Source organism: Lineus longissimus, chromosome 15 (assembly GCF_910592395.1).
Source record: "Lineus longissimus chromosome 15, tnLinLong1.2, whole genome shotgun sequence".
Lineage (NCBI taxonomy): Eukaryota > Metazoa > Nemertea > Pilidiophora > Heteronemertea > Lineidae > Lineus > Lineus longissimus.
Window position 1 is genome coordinate 8652943 of NC_088322.1, and position 14196 is coordinate 8667138.

Below are 14196 nucleotides of genomic sequence, written 5' to 3' on the forward strand. Positions count from 1 at the left end.
CAAAAAACAAAAGCTTTTCCCTTATTGTAGCCTATTAGATTCAACCTTTAATATGAAACTTCAGCGATAATCGTGTTACCCAAGATCCCAAGATCCGAATGCACAAGTTGAATTAGAACTTTATCGCGTCTCTGAAGGAAGGGAGCGCTGTTTTCCCAATCGACAAATCGTGGAACTCGGAATTCAGGAATACCAGACGACTCGGAACATGGATTTGGCCCGTAATGCCCAGAGTTCAGGATTTTGATTCTCCGAAGTGACGAATTCTGCCAGCTTGTTTCTATAGCATGTGTAACGGGCATGACAGATTACCGCCAAATTTGCACATCGACCGTCTGAAAGCGAAGAGAAAAAATACGGTTCATCGTACTTCTAGAATTCTTTCCCAGCGGCAATACTCAGCAAGAAACCACACTGCACTACACAGACTACGCACGTTAAGACCCACTGATGAGAGCAGCATTGGTGAGAGCCGCCCTCTCCAAGCAGCGGCGTAGGTACAGAACAGTGATGCGACCGCACTCTCCGAGCAGCACTGCCAGCGAAACAAAGTTGAACAGTCCACGAGAGGCTTGCAGCGGATACTCGCAGACATAGTCGACCGGAACAAGGTTGCAGTGAGTTAGGCTCTAGGTTGCCATGTTCGTTGCTTTATCTTCTTTGTTTACACGTTGCAGACGATAGCAGACTACCTGGATAAAACATCCAGGATCCAGAGAAGCTACGGCTTTAGATGGTGCACCACTACTACTATGCAGGAAAATGGGCAGCAATCCGACGTAAAACCGCGGGTGAGTATAATTTCATGAACTATTAGAGGTCTGCTGATGGTGTGGATAGTTCCGAAAACTTTTATATCAACGCAGACAATTTTTAGTCTCGTATATGCAGTTTTGCTCTATTCTGTAGTGTAGGCCACTCTTAGAAAGAAAAGTCATGAGTTTCCGAAATACCTCGAAGGGTATTTCATTTTGCTGAAAAACCTAAGGGATGCGTGTTGGCCGAAAAACCCCTTAATGTTTTTAAGAGCTCAACTATTTTCCGAGATTGTACCTCTACGGATGCATGCTTTATTTATATCCCGGCTACAGTAAGGCGTTGGCCTGTATGCTGATCCCGCCGGGAGTCTGGCTGTCACAGCAGCATTTACTATAGGAGTAAAAACAGACATGCATGTACTGACCTATAATTATGTGTACTAACTGTATTTGAATGGCCTACCATTGTTGTTCCGGTTTGCAGGCCTCTATACACCAGCCATGCAATTATCGTTATAGCCTTTCATATAATCATGTAATGTACCTCGGCCTACTTAAATATATTTCATGCAATAGACCAAAACCTAGAATGCCTAATGCAAGCTCCGGATGCAACCTAATTACCATACAAAATATTAGACTCTGCACAACGACTTTCGCCAAAACGTCAAGGACGATCTTCCTCGAAAAACGCCAGAAGAATAAATGAAATAAAGTGTACACCATTAAATAAAATAAAGGTTTTTGAGGCCCTAAAAAATCTCTTAGGGATTTTGAGCAAATGCAAACCCCAAGCGATTTTTCAGAGAGTTGATATACCCCTCTACGTGGTATACATATTTGTGTTGGTTGAAAAAACCTAAATGGTTGTTCAGAAGCTAAAAAAACCTTTATTTCCAAGAGTGTATGATTTTTGTGTTCTCATAGTGTTTTAGAATTTTCCTGATACATATATAGCACGATAGAGGTACTGATCCGCTGTTAGTGTGATGACATCTCCGTCAGAATTATTTGGTATTTCACGCAGATCTGTCATTTTAACAAAGTACTTTACCTGGATTTCAAATGGCCAAACAGCCAATGAACATTAAATTGTGGCATCTGGCTGTTCGGTGGGATACCATTAACAGACAATGTGCATACAGTATATGAATTGAAAGTGACTATAATGGCATTGGTCCATTATGAGAAACTCTGTCAACTACATGTGCTTCCGGTATTGTTGGCTGCATGGATATACATGAAATGAGGATGGAGTGAAGGTGATGTCGCGAAGTGATCGGAATGCGATGCAATGCAATGCTGCTTGCGGCGGTACGCCTGATGCACAGGCCCATTGTTATAGAGACTGTACTGATATTCTTAAATAGGCCTATACGTACTTGACAAAACAGAGGCTATAAGATAGAAAGGCCATCTAATCAATTAGTATAAAGTTCAGTCGCTCTAGTTAGATCGCAGATATATAACCAGGCCAGATCTTCGACAAGACATTGTTCTTATACGCTGCAGAGTCTGTTCCATGCTTTGACTATGTGGCCCAAATATACATCAATATCACTTTAAATGCAAAGAAAGAAATATTGAAAGAAAAGGCCCTGATTAAGTTCAGAGCCACGACCGTTCACAAAAAAGATAACACAATTGTGTAACAAGGTGGGTTTTGAAAAAAACAAAAAACAAAAAACACGAAACCCGAAAAATACCCGAAACAGAAAAAAACCCAACCCGAACAGATAAATCCAAGAAGCTAGTCACGTCATATAATCGCACAATCCTTTTTGACGACTTGTCACATTTTTTTCTCTTCAGGTACAACAACCAGATCATGATCACACACTCCATTACGTGACCCATACGTCGTTACGCCATTCGCCATGCTTCGAATCCGTCGTTTCTATTACGGTGTCTTCCTATTGGCAGCGATGCCAGTTGCCTATTTCATCTTCCATGTCCACAACGAGGCTACCCCGAGAGTGAAATTCCCCTCTTCCGGTCAATACAACTTAAAGTCAAAAGAAGAACGCATTATCCATCTTGTGCACATGGCATCTAAATTTAATTCAGAACTTCCGCTAAAACCACACGACCAGAATTACACTAGGTCATCTGTTAATAAAGAAGAAGCTGAATTAACATCGACAACAGGTACCGGTAAACACCTTCAGTTGTTCAAAGAATTTTCATCGGCGATACCGGTAATAGATATGGATAGGATTTCAAACCGGACTCAAGACGTTGGATCTAAAATTGTTCTAAAACTCAATCCGTCACATAGGATTCGTGTTCCTCAGTCACGGAAAACAATTGCATTCCCTTTAAAATATAGGGATAAAGACCTCGACATTGACCTTGACCTTTATAAGGCGAAAACCACCACAGCAGTTGGTGCATTAGGACCACGGCATGAATTAAAAACAAGGAACGAAGTCTTATTGGCCAAGACCAATGAAACTCCCGACCTCGACTCGAAGGTGCCAAATGTGACTACGGAAAATCCCTACATGATAAAGATGAAGATCAAGGCCGATGTCATAAAAAATGAGCCCGTACCGCCTACGAGAAGTCGGGCGTGGAGAACGAAAAAGGATTCTAGTTCGAGACTAGGTCGAGAGAGGGGGTTCCAGGAATACCCTGCAGCTTCTTTGGGTCACGCGAGAGAACCTGTTACAACTGATTACCATTTTGACGCAGGTCAAAACAGTAGACGGAATGTTAGGATAGTCTCACGCCCGAGTTCTAATTTGCCAGTTGAGAAACAGCGAAGAAATACAAGCTCTGCCGCTATTTCTACTACGGTGTCTCTGCCTTACCCAGAGGGTACGACTCGTTCTAAAACTTGCAATGCGTGCTTCCAACTGCGTATTTCATATGTTATAAATCCGAAACACGTATGCCAACATGCCGGTGACAGAATTCTGGTTTTGATCATCGTTTTTTCGGAGCATTCGCATCGGGACAAGCGAACCGTGATCAGGGAGACTTGGGGAAGCGTCACAAATAAAAACGTGGGTGTGGTACGTCTTGTTTTCCTTTTAGGAGACATAGACGACGAATATGAGAATTTAGAAACGCGCAGAGAGAGTGCCAGATACGGTGACATCCTCCTGGGGGACTTCGAGGAGAGTTTCAGAAATTTAACCTTAAAAACTGTAATGGGTTTAGGTTGGGCCACACGCTTTTGCACACGGGCGAAATATCTCATGAAAACTGATGACGATATGTGGGTGAATATTCCCATGTTTTTGATAATCGAGCAGAACTTCGAGTTGGAGAAAGTGGTAGCGGGGACATGCTGGTTGGAAAGATGGGAACCTCATCGAAACGAGGATGATAAATACCACGTCTCGGAGGCAGAATACCCTCAGAAATTCTTTCCAGAATTGTGTGTCGGGACTGCATACGTTATGACGCTGCAGACTGCCAGTGACATCTATCGAGTGCATCCGAATATTCCCTTTTTTCATCTAGAGGACGTCTACGTTGCGCTATGTCGGGAATATCTCGGTTATGGCGTGGTTCCCTTACCAGGGTTCTCGAATAAAAAAGAGCCATTCAGCGTTTGCTATTACAGGACACAATTGGTCACAAGTCATTGGGTGGGCGAGGCAGAACTTCGCGAGGCCTGGACTAAGGTGTGTTTCCTTGCGCCTAAAGACCCGATTGTGGAGTTCTTCAATAAGTATCCCCCTCTTAGTCCAAAACACCCGCGACATCACATTGGACGCCAACGATGACGTCCTTAGGTGTTACGCTGGTATATCTACTGAGTACGAAAGTGAGTATGTAATGTTCAACAGGGATAAGTTGGCTACTATTCCGAGCTACCGTTCTTCGCAATTTTCAGTAACTTCTTTGCGATTCTCAGTTACGTATTCCCAATTCGCAGTTTGTGGTACTACCGGTATGACGGAACGATCAATGACAATGGTTGGGCCGGGTTACCATTACCATTTGCTCAACTGTTTCCATTATCACACTTTGGCGTTAAAATCCTTGGTGATCCTGTTCGATGGTGTATGGAATGGACGTGATGGCGTATTTCTGATGGAGACACTTTTTAATTCATGAAGAAATGCTATATAACCGGTTCAAAAGTTATTGGGCCGTACTTCATATATCTTTAAAAGCCTCTCTTCTTGCCAGACCCAAAGGTAATTCGTACATATTTTGTCCGCATAGTTTGGGGCTATGGAGCACCCACTACCTGGTCTAATTTCTTTGAAATTTGTTTTTATTGATCTTTGCTTAGCAACCAAACAGGGTTGTTCTCATTTCAGTAGCCATGGTAACAAAACAAACGTTATTTGTTTGTGTTTCGAGTGCATTGAGGTACATGTAGTGCATTGAATTTGAACATGTTCCGCTCTCTGTACGGTTTATTTCTCGAATTATCTTGATGAAATAAACCCCCAACGATTTCATTCAAATTCCGCACTGACAATGCTGAACACAAAGAAATCCTGTTTGGTTTCGAATCAAGGATCAATAAAAAAACGTATTTCACGCTTCAGAGCGCCGAACGATGCGGACAAAGCATGTACGATTGGACTTTAAATATACAGACCCTCATGTCAACTTTCCCCATTCAAGACAGTTGAGCGGAAATTAATCTCCATCCATGAGCCCAATAATGACAAGTACATGTAGGTCTGTGCCATGACATGATCGACACATTCAATGCAATTTTGTAGTTTGTGTCAGCGTGTAGATACATACACTGTAGATTTATGATGGATGGTGAAAGTAAGTCAAGTGCGTTTCGGAGAATAACATCACCAGTCCTAGGAAAACCGCGACCATAAAGCAGTCCATTGCAAGCAAACTTGACATAGAAACATGCGCATAGCTTCATCTTGGTATTGCTGATTTCGGGCTACTGGAATGCAGTAGGTTGATCAAGTTTCGGTTGACTAGACTACCTGTGTGTGCTACACTCCATTATGCTCACAGTGATGTGATCAAGTTAGCATTTGACATGGAAATACTGTTGTCATTTTAATGACTGTAATCATTTTAATGGTGCATTATGTGTTTTTGCAGAGACACGACCACCATTGAATATTCACATGTTGGAGGGTCCATCCATACCTACAATTAGCGGCGTTGCGAAAACACGGAACGGAACGGAATAATGTTACGGAATATGGTCTGCAGACGCCCCGTAATGATCATGCCAGTTGTTGTTGTTGTCGTTACAGTAAACCCCGGGTGCTAAGCGCCCAAAAAACTGACAATTGTCGGCAAGATTGATGAAAACACAACAAAATTATAACTTTGGTCAACGTTTGTTGTGTTTCATCACACCTTTCTTGGCTATGTAGCACCAGAGCTAGAGTAGAACAATGTGGGCCTGGCAAAGTCATCTCCGGACTCCCTCTAAGTGCTCAACCTTGCTTTTTTACGTAGTTATAAACTACAGACCGGATTTTCACCCTATTCCGTAACATTATTCCGTTCCGTTCCGTTCCGTTCCGTGTTTTCGCAACGCCGTACAATTAGACGCTAGTAGGCCTATATCTGATATGTCAAGTCATCAAATTCATCTTTGGAGAGATATTTAAAAGATATTTACATGTAACTGTGACAAATGTATAGCTATAATGAAATTGAAGACATTGTTGTGATATTTGCTTCCTTGGTAATAGGGTTAAAAAAAGGTTTTGCTGCAAGTTGGTCAAAACTGGGTGAAATATTCATTCCCGCTAACTGCTCCGATTCTCTCGAAACTTAAGTCCCAGCTACCACTTAAGATTTCATTAGTTACTTGTCTGACATTCCAGAATATCATATTGGCATTTTAGATTCAGAACCCCACGCGTGAATTGACGGATGCGGTCCAACACTAGTGAGTTTTGGCAAAGCCCTCGAAACGCAATAGCGAACGCCTATCCCTTTCTCTACCTCCTTATGACGATGCCGAACAATGTGATATATATATATATTTATTTATTCCTCCTATGCAGAAGAAGATATACAAAATAGTATACAATAAATTTAACAGAGTGTATGAGGAGTGAGTGCATTATTTACAGGTAATTTGGTAATTAATTGAGTGAGCTGGTTAATACCAGCACTCCGCTGCAATTTGCAGCAATGACATGTTGTCTTCTAGGTCGCAGCCAGGTATTTGCTTACCTAGCAATGTCTCTGTTAGATCATTGTCATTCATGTTCCACAGTGCCGCGGACACCTCTACGGAGCATTCGTCTACGGCTCTTTCCCAGAATAGGTCTCGCTTTACCGCGAGACCCGAGCACTCGCAGAAGAGATGTCGTGGTGTGTCCGTGTATGCGCTTTTACAATGTGAGCAATATATAGGCTCTTGCAATATGACAAATGTGTTCAGCTTTGCAAGAAAAGCATATCTATGTTTACTCCTCGGGTCCTTTTGGGCGGACAGCCAGAGGAGGGACGGAAAGTCCAACGTTTTCTCAATGTTCAGAATTCTGGTTAGTTCGCAGTCCTTGTTACACGCGGACACGAAGTTAACATTTTCATGAGTCTCTATGGCTAATCGTACAGTCGATTTCCAGACGGATTTGTGAGGGAAAAGAGCTGGGTCCGTGGCGGCTAGTTCTAAGTAATCCGATAGATGATATTTATATAACGTGTCCCTGAGCAAGGGAACATAGCCAATGCACTCCTTACTGCGGGTAGTTCTGTCCTGCATGGATAGGTACCTGAGTCTGAATACCGTCCACGGGAGTTTGCATGGCGCTTTACTTAAGGCTACAAGTTGACCAAGGAACTGGAGACGTCTAGCGTCCACTGAAGATTGAATACAATGGCTCCCGATCATTGCTTGAGCCACTAAAGTCCTAGTCATTCTCGGAAATCCTTGCATCCTTTTCAAGCAAAAGCGGTGTGCCCTTTCGAGGATCATCGTTTCGCGCGCAGACAGATTGTCCCAAATTTCACTACCGTAGAGCGCTCGGGGGAGGCATACGGTGCAGTAGAGTTTGAAAGACGAGGTTGGATTAAAACCAGAAGGTTGAATCCCCGGACCTAGGATGCACATTAACGTATTTTTCAGCTTCTGGGCGGCGGCTATTACTTGCCTCAATGGCTTGGAGTGCTTATCCTGGGATACCCCAAGGTGCACACAAACATCTGTTTCCCTGACGGGTTTGTTACCCAAGTGCCAATTGCGGAGTGGCTTCGTTCTTTCCCACTGTCTCACGCTTTCACCGAATACTATTATCAGGCACTTTTGTCCATTGTAGTCGTATCTCCACTTAATTGCATACTGGTCACAGCACCCCATCATGCCGTCTAATCCAAACTTTGAGAGCGATACCAGGGTGAGATCGTCCGCGTGGCAAGGCGATCCACAGTTCACGTCTTCGATTTTAGCACCGACATCTAACTGATCTAGGTTGTTAAGAAGTTCGTTGATGTAGAGTAGGTACAACCAGGTTGAGAGTACACCACCTTGTCTGACAGACTGTTTTAGCGCAAACCACGGGGACATAGTATTACTGACAATCACGCAACTTTCAGCATCCACATAGCAGTTTTTGGTCAAGCGCCAAAGCTTGCCTTGCACCCCAAAATTAAAAAGCTTGTAGAAGAGCCCGTTATGCCAGACGGTATCGAAGGCTTTGGATGTATCCAAGAAGCACGCGTACACTTTCGAGTTCCTTTCGAGATTGTGACGGATTGTTTCCTGGAGCACGAAGGCAGTGGATACACAACTGCGCTTCTTTTGGTAGGCACTTTGCTGGCGATTAGGGAAAGCTATATTGTTGTCTTGAGTCCATCGATTCAGTTTCTCTAGCATCAGTTTTTCTAACAGTTTGTACAGAACAGGTAGCAACGTTATCGGACGATAACTCCCTGGTTCGGCCCGATCCTTTCCCCCACCCTTATGTATAGTGTGGATAACTCCTTTCTTGGCACTGGCCGGTACATGCTCAGATGTCAGTATCACGTTAAGGAGATTTGTGAGCGTTGTATGGAGGATGCGACCTCCATATTTGATGTGTTCGTTCGTGAGGGAATCGTGACCTCCTGCTTTCCCACACTTAAGTCCACGAATCGCGCGCGTAACTTCCTCAAAAGAGAAAGGGTGGTCGAGGCCGTCTATCTGTATCTGCTTTGACCTTTCGTCCATGTCTTGCACTGACCTGTCTACTTCACACCTAAACGTTTCATCATGTCTCAGGTCGCATTTCGAAGAATAAAGCTCTTCAAAACATGCGGCCCACTTATTCGCGATGTCCGAAGTGTCATAAAACATTTCCCCTTTGAAGCGCATAGGGGGAGGGGGCCTGTTTGGCGTGAGTTTACGGCTTTTTAGCAGTCTCCAGAATTTGTCCTGGTCTACCTCGGCAAGCTCGTCCAGTTCTGCATAGAAACTCGCCTCCAAGTCGGCATTCTGCTTTCGCAGAGCCGCTCTGAAAGCACGTTTGGCCTCTTTGTACAATTTGAATTCCTCCGAGTCCGCGGATCTGGGTTTGTCTGCTTGCACCCACAGGTGGCGTGCCTGTTTCATTTGCTGATAGACAGGCTTGAGTTTTTCATTCCAGTTCGGTCTGCACTTCTTACGCGAATTCCTCCGTTTGGGAATGGAGAGATCAGCTGCGGTGACCATTGTGCGAACTACTGATTCATACAGTGCATCAATCTCGGCGTGCGTACGCGCAGTTGACGTATCGACCTGCGGGAGGTTTCTTTCGAGTATTGCTCTGTAGTCAGTTATGCAACAGAAGTTGTCTCTTATGCACCGGTCCCAATTGTAGCGCACAACTAGAAATCCGCGAGCTGTAGTGTTGTCTGAGGCGCCAGTATGGGACATTTTTACTACTGCACAGATGGGTAAATGGTCCGATGTGTTTATGCCATTTTCTTGCAGTATAACACAATCACTAGCCGATTCCATCAGCGAAGCATTCACTAGGATGTGATCAATAAGGGTTTTGTTGGCCCCCTCGAACGGATCAAAGGTATAGGTGGGGCCCTTGCAGATATTGCTGGCGGGGACAGATATGAGTCCAGAGTTTGAAAGAAAGGCGTTCATTGCGCGTATCCTTCGACTTGTAGCGCACAGCGGCACCCTTGTCCCGTCGATTTTCACGTTAAGATCCCCCATGATGATCACCTCACCAAGGGGGCTGTAGTAATCATACAGCTGAGATAAGTAGTCCACGTATTCGATGAAGTAATCGTCCGGGTGGTTCGAGCTTGGGAGGTAAGCCACAATGATTGTGATCATCCTATACCCCGTAATACTCAGTGATATTCCCACTGTTCTATCGCTATCCAGGTGCAGGCCGGTGATAGAGGGTGTAAGATCCTTGCGCCATAGGAGGGCCACACCACCTTTACCACGGCGCACCTTATCGGAGATAAATAGGTCTTTATCACAGACTACATAAGCAGAAAAATCATTGTTAACGGACTCTAAGAACTGGGCCGAGTCAGGATATAGCCAGTGTTCTGAGATTCCCAAAATGTCGAGATTCCGGGAGGTGAGCAGTTTGTCCACATATAGTGACCCGGACATTATGCCACGCGCATTCCAGCACGCAAGAGATAGGTTACGAGACGAGCTATCCATGAAACGATTGTCTAATCCATCCACTCCCGACAGAGGACACCGGCTGGCCAGAAGTCCTCATGGAGCAACATGTCCTTGTCCTGTAGGTCAACAATGACTTTAGCTGACTGGGTGCCTCTAATTTTGCTTTTCATGAGTCTAACGTGCGGCTCGCTCACTTTGTGACCAACTAAGAACCTAAGTATTGAGTCAACGGTGGTCCGGGGCGAGATGAACCCCACGAATAGGGGCGCCCTCCGCCGTCGAGGTTTTCTGGTCACGCCAGTGAATTCCCCGCAGCCCTGCTCGTTCGTTCTGTAGCTATCTACCCCAGAGTCGATATCCGGGTTCGGTCTGTTCTTTACCATGCACTGATTGGAGAAGACGACTGTTTCAATTTGCTTGGGTGGAGGGACCGCTCGTTCAGTTTGCTGGGTAGTGGGGGTGATCATCCGTTCGATATGCTGGGGTTGGGCCCCCATTCGTTCAACTTGCTGGGGCGGGAGGATCCCTTGCTCAGCCCTCCTGGCCAAGGCTGCTCGTTCTGAATGGTGGACCGCTGATGCATCACCGAGAGGTTGAGTGCCTTTGACACGAGTGGATGGCTGGTTTCCCGCGACCGTTTGTGCGCTGGCATCCTTATGTTGCTCATTGCGGGTACGAGTAGCATAGCTATCCTTTTGGGACTTCAATTCGTTTGCTACTTTCCTTTCGGTATCAGAGGCCTTGGACTTGACTGCGTCAAGCCCTTTGCGCAGATCTTTGAATTTAGAGTCAAGTTCATTCAAGATAGTTTCGGTGTTTTTGACGTCCGTTTTTACCTGTTTGACGTCATTGCGCAACTTGGAGTACTCCTGCTGGTGCTCCTTTAGGGCAGCTTGAAGGCCTTCGTACGCTGCTTCACAGGCCTCCATCCTAGCAAGTACGGAAGCGATATCGGATTTTGTCTGTTTAACGAACGTTTTGCCTCGATTCGAGATTTTGTCTGGCTCTTGAGAATCAGTAACTTTATCCCGAATTCGGTTCAGTTCTGTCTCAAACGAGCCCACAGATTCTTTCAGCGCAACGATATCGGTGATCGGATCGTTCAGAGTTGCGTGGTCTTTTTCATCCTTTTCCCGGTGCAGATTAGTGACCTGCGCTTGCAGGTTACCATTTTCAGCATCGAGCCTTGAGACAGTTGCAGTAAGTTCTGCAAGTTTGACTTTGTTTGCATTAAAATCGTGTGACACTGCTTTATTAAGCTCTTTATACTGTTCGAGCTCAAGCGCGGGATCGCTATGAGTGTTTTTGAAAGAAGCCATGTCATTTTCAAGCCTACACACACACGCGCAAATGTCCGCCATTGAGAGAAGCTTTGGGCCATGCACTGGATTAGTATTTGCGGTTATGCGAATGTTTGAGGTTTCCTGATCGGTTTCCACTTCAACACCTTGCTCATGTACATCTACACTGGTAGCGCATGAGTTGGCAGGCGCGATTCGGACATGGCGTATGGCTTGGTCGAGGATCAGCTGCCTTCTATTGATATCCGCAGGGGTTGAACCTCTGCTATGCGAGCGATAAACCTCATAAATATCGTGAACTGTGGCCCCGTCCAAGAAAGACTGGAGCAAATAACAGTCATTAGCATTTTTGACGTGCTTGGTCCCACCACCCTTGGTGCTTTTGCGTTTGATGGGTTCGGAAGTCGGACAATCGTCTGGCCGGGCTGATTTAGCCTTATCGGACAGCCATGATCTAAACAGATCTATCTGCACAGTGTTCTCTCCTGTCAGCTCGAGTAATCTTTCGACGTACGAGTCTTTAGGGAGATTTGAGAGTTCTCCTTGAAAGTGGCCGTACCAGGCCTGATCAGCGGGTATATCGCCACTTTCGCCATTGTCGGACAACATGGATGCCTGTGAGGAAACAGAAGGAGAATTTAACTCCCTTGAAAGTCCTTCTGGCGTGAGATCTGCGTTGCTTTCAAAACTCATTGTGACATCATTAGATTCCTCACCTCTAGTTGTTTATATTCCGGTTGAAAACGGGTAAGATAGTCCTCGCTATGTTGGGTTATCCGAAGAAAACTAACACCGGTCCTTGAAGATCGACTAGCTCTGCCGCCATCTTGACATCCCTATTTCCATCTATGCAAAGCTACAGGATATCCTCACATTTAAATCTTCTTAAAGGCGTACGCCTTTCGTATTTATATATATACCAGTATGTACATAATAATCTTGCATGCATATGTAAGCGTTCGGCAGAGGACAATCTATGGCAAAAACGAGTGTCTTTACAGAAATTACACCTGTACCAGCCTCGAGTAGTTCTAAAGTTGTTTCTTTAGCAACACGTATTATAATCCGCACTATCTGAATCGGAAAACACCATTCGCCATCTTTATCTAAATATATATTTAATGGTGGGTAAGGAAAATAGGAAAGCAGTTAATAATACATAATGTTGCAGTGCATCATGCAGTGCATCATGCAAGCAACTTTGTTGAAACTTGGTGATGGTATTTGTGTATCTGTATACACAACGGTAATTTTGAAATTTACTTTATTCAGTAAACATGTATTGCCGCAATTGGACATTTTCAAATTGAATTAGAAACTTCAAGTTTTTATTGAACGGCGTAGACCTTTAGCGCATGGTGAAGTGCAAGCGAGACAACACGTCGAGCTACTTGGGGAATAGTACGCATGTACTTAATGATTGTAGATAGATGCACGTAAATATTAGATTTTTACAATAAAGTACATTTTAATATATTATTCAGGAAAACTTGTTGTTTGAATTCGTACACTTTATTACTCCCCGTCAATCTATGTATGTAGGGTTGAGAGGAGACTCCTGGGTTCTACGTATATTAGCACACCATCTTTACTACAGCAACAAAGCTTCAGCCGAGGTGGTGTTTCAAGGTCAGGTGAAAAAGCTAGAACGAAACGCGGATATACGCATTGTAATTTATTGCACTAGGTTAAGACTAGAGGTGAACAGCATATTACAACATTTTAACAACATGATTACAACAATCATAACAATATGACATCACATCAGTAACTCGTGAACAATAATAGAGAGTTTGAGATCGGCAACTTATAGCAAAACTTATGTGTATATAGTTTTTGCCAAATACGTCATCAAATATGGGACTGATTTTTTCTCATGAAAAGTTGTACATAAGTCGGATCTTCCTGCCTGGATAAATATGCTCTGGCTGTTGAGTCACGACTGAGATAACTCAGCTTCAATAATGCAATATATTTGCAGATAAACACATACAGAGAAAAAAGGCCGTTTTTTTCAAATGAATCATTTGAAAGACTCTGATTTATCGAAATCGATACAAAGGCGAAGAGGTCACAGCCGGTAACGTAATGACAATCAGCCAACTTGTTTCGCCAACACATTGGCCATCCAGACTGAGGTTGAATACGTTGAATGGTTTCGACAATATGCGTACGATAATTAGAAATCAAAAAATATATCTCCCGTACGACATACTATCCGTATCGATCTTTCGCATAATGTGAGTGACGTGGCCATACGTATGTATTTAGTAAAAGTGGATACGGATACGTCGTACGGAGGAGATTTTATTTTGATTTTCTGAAAATCGCTGAAAGGCAGGAGGAAGTGAAGACGGTCCAATAAAGCTATTCCGATAAATCCTTATCACAATACTTATCACGATCGCGGAAGTGATAACGATCGCGGAGGTGACAATTTTCCATTTATCAAAAATCGGTGGTCCGTTGTTGCCATAATCAACATATCTCGATGTGTTTAAACAATAATGAAGTCCGTATTATCAATGATAGGGCACCATACAATATAACGAAATAGAATTATCACCAACGCTTGATCACGCTCAGAAACCTATTTTACGCAGTTAGACGT

The 14196-nt window shown here is 44.0% G+C and overlaps 1 protein-coding gene across 1 annotated transcript; it reads left to right on the plus strand.

Moving 5' to 3' along the window:
- Positions 1-613: 613 nt before the first annotated feature.
- LOC135499751 (beta-1,3-galactosyltransferase 2-like) lies at positions 614-8131 on the plus strand. Its single transcript, XM_064790693.1, has 2 exons — positions 614-791; positions 2571-8131. The coding sequence occupies exon 2, from the start codon at positions 2636-2638 to the stop codon at positions 4493-4495; it is 1860 nt and encodes a 619-aa protein (XP_064646763.1). The 5' UTR covers positions 614-791; positions 2571-2635; the 3' UTR covers positions 4496-8131.
- Positions 8132-14196: the final 6065 nt, after the last annotated feature.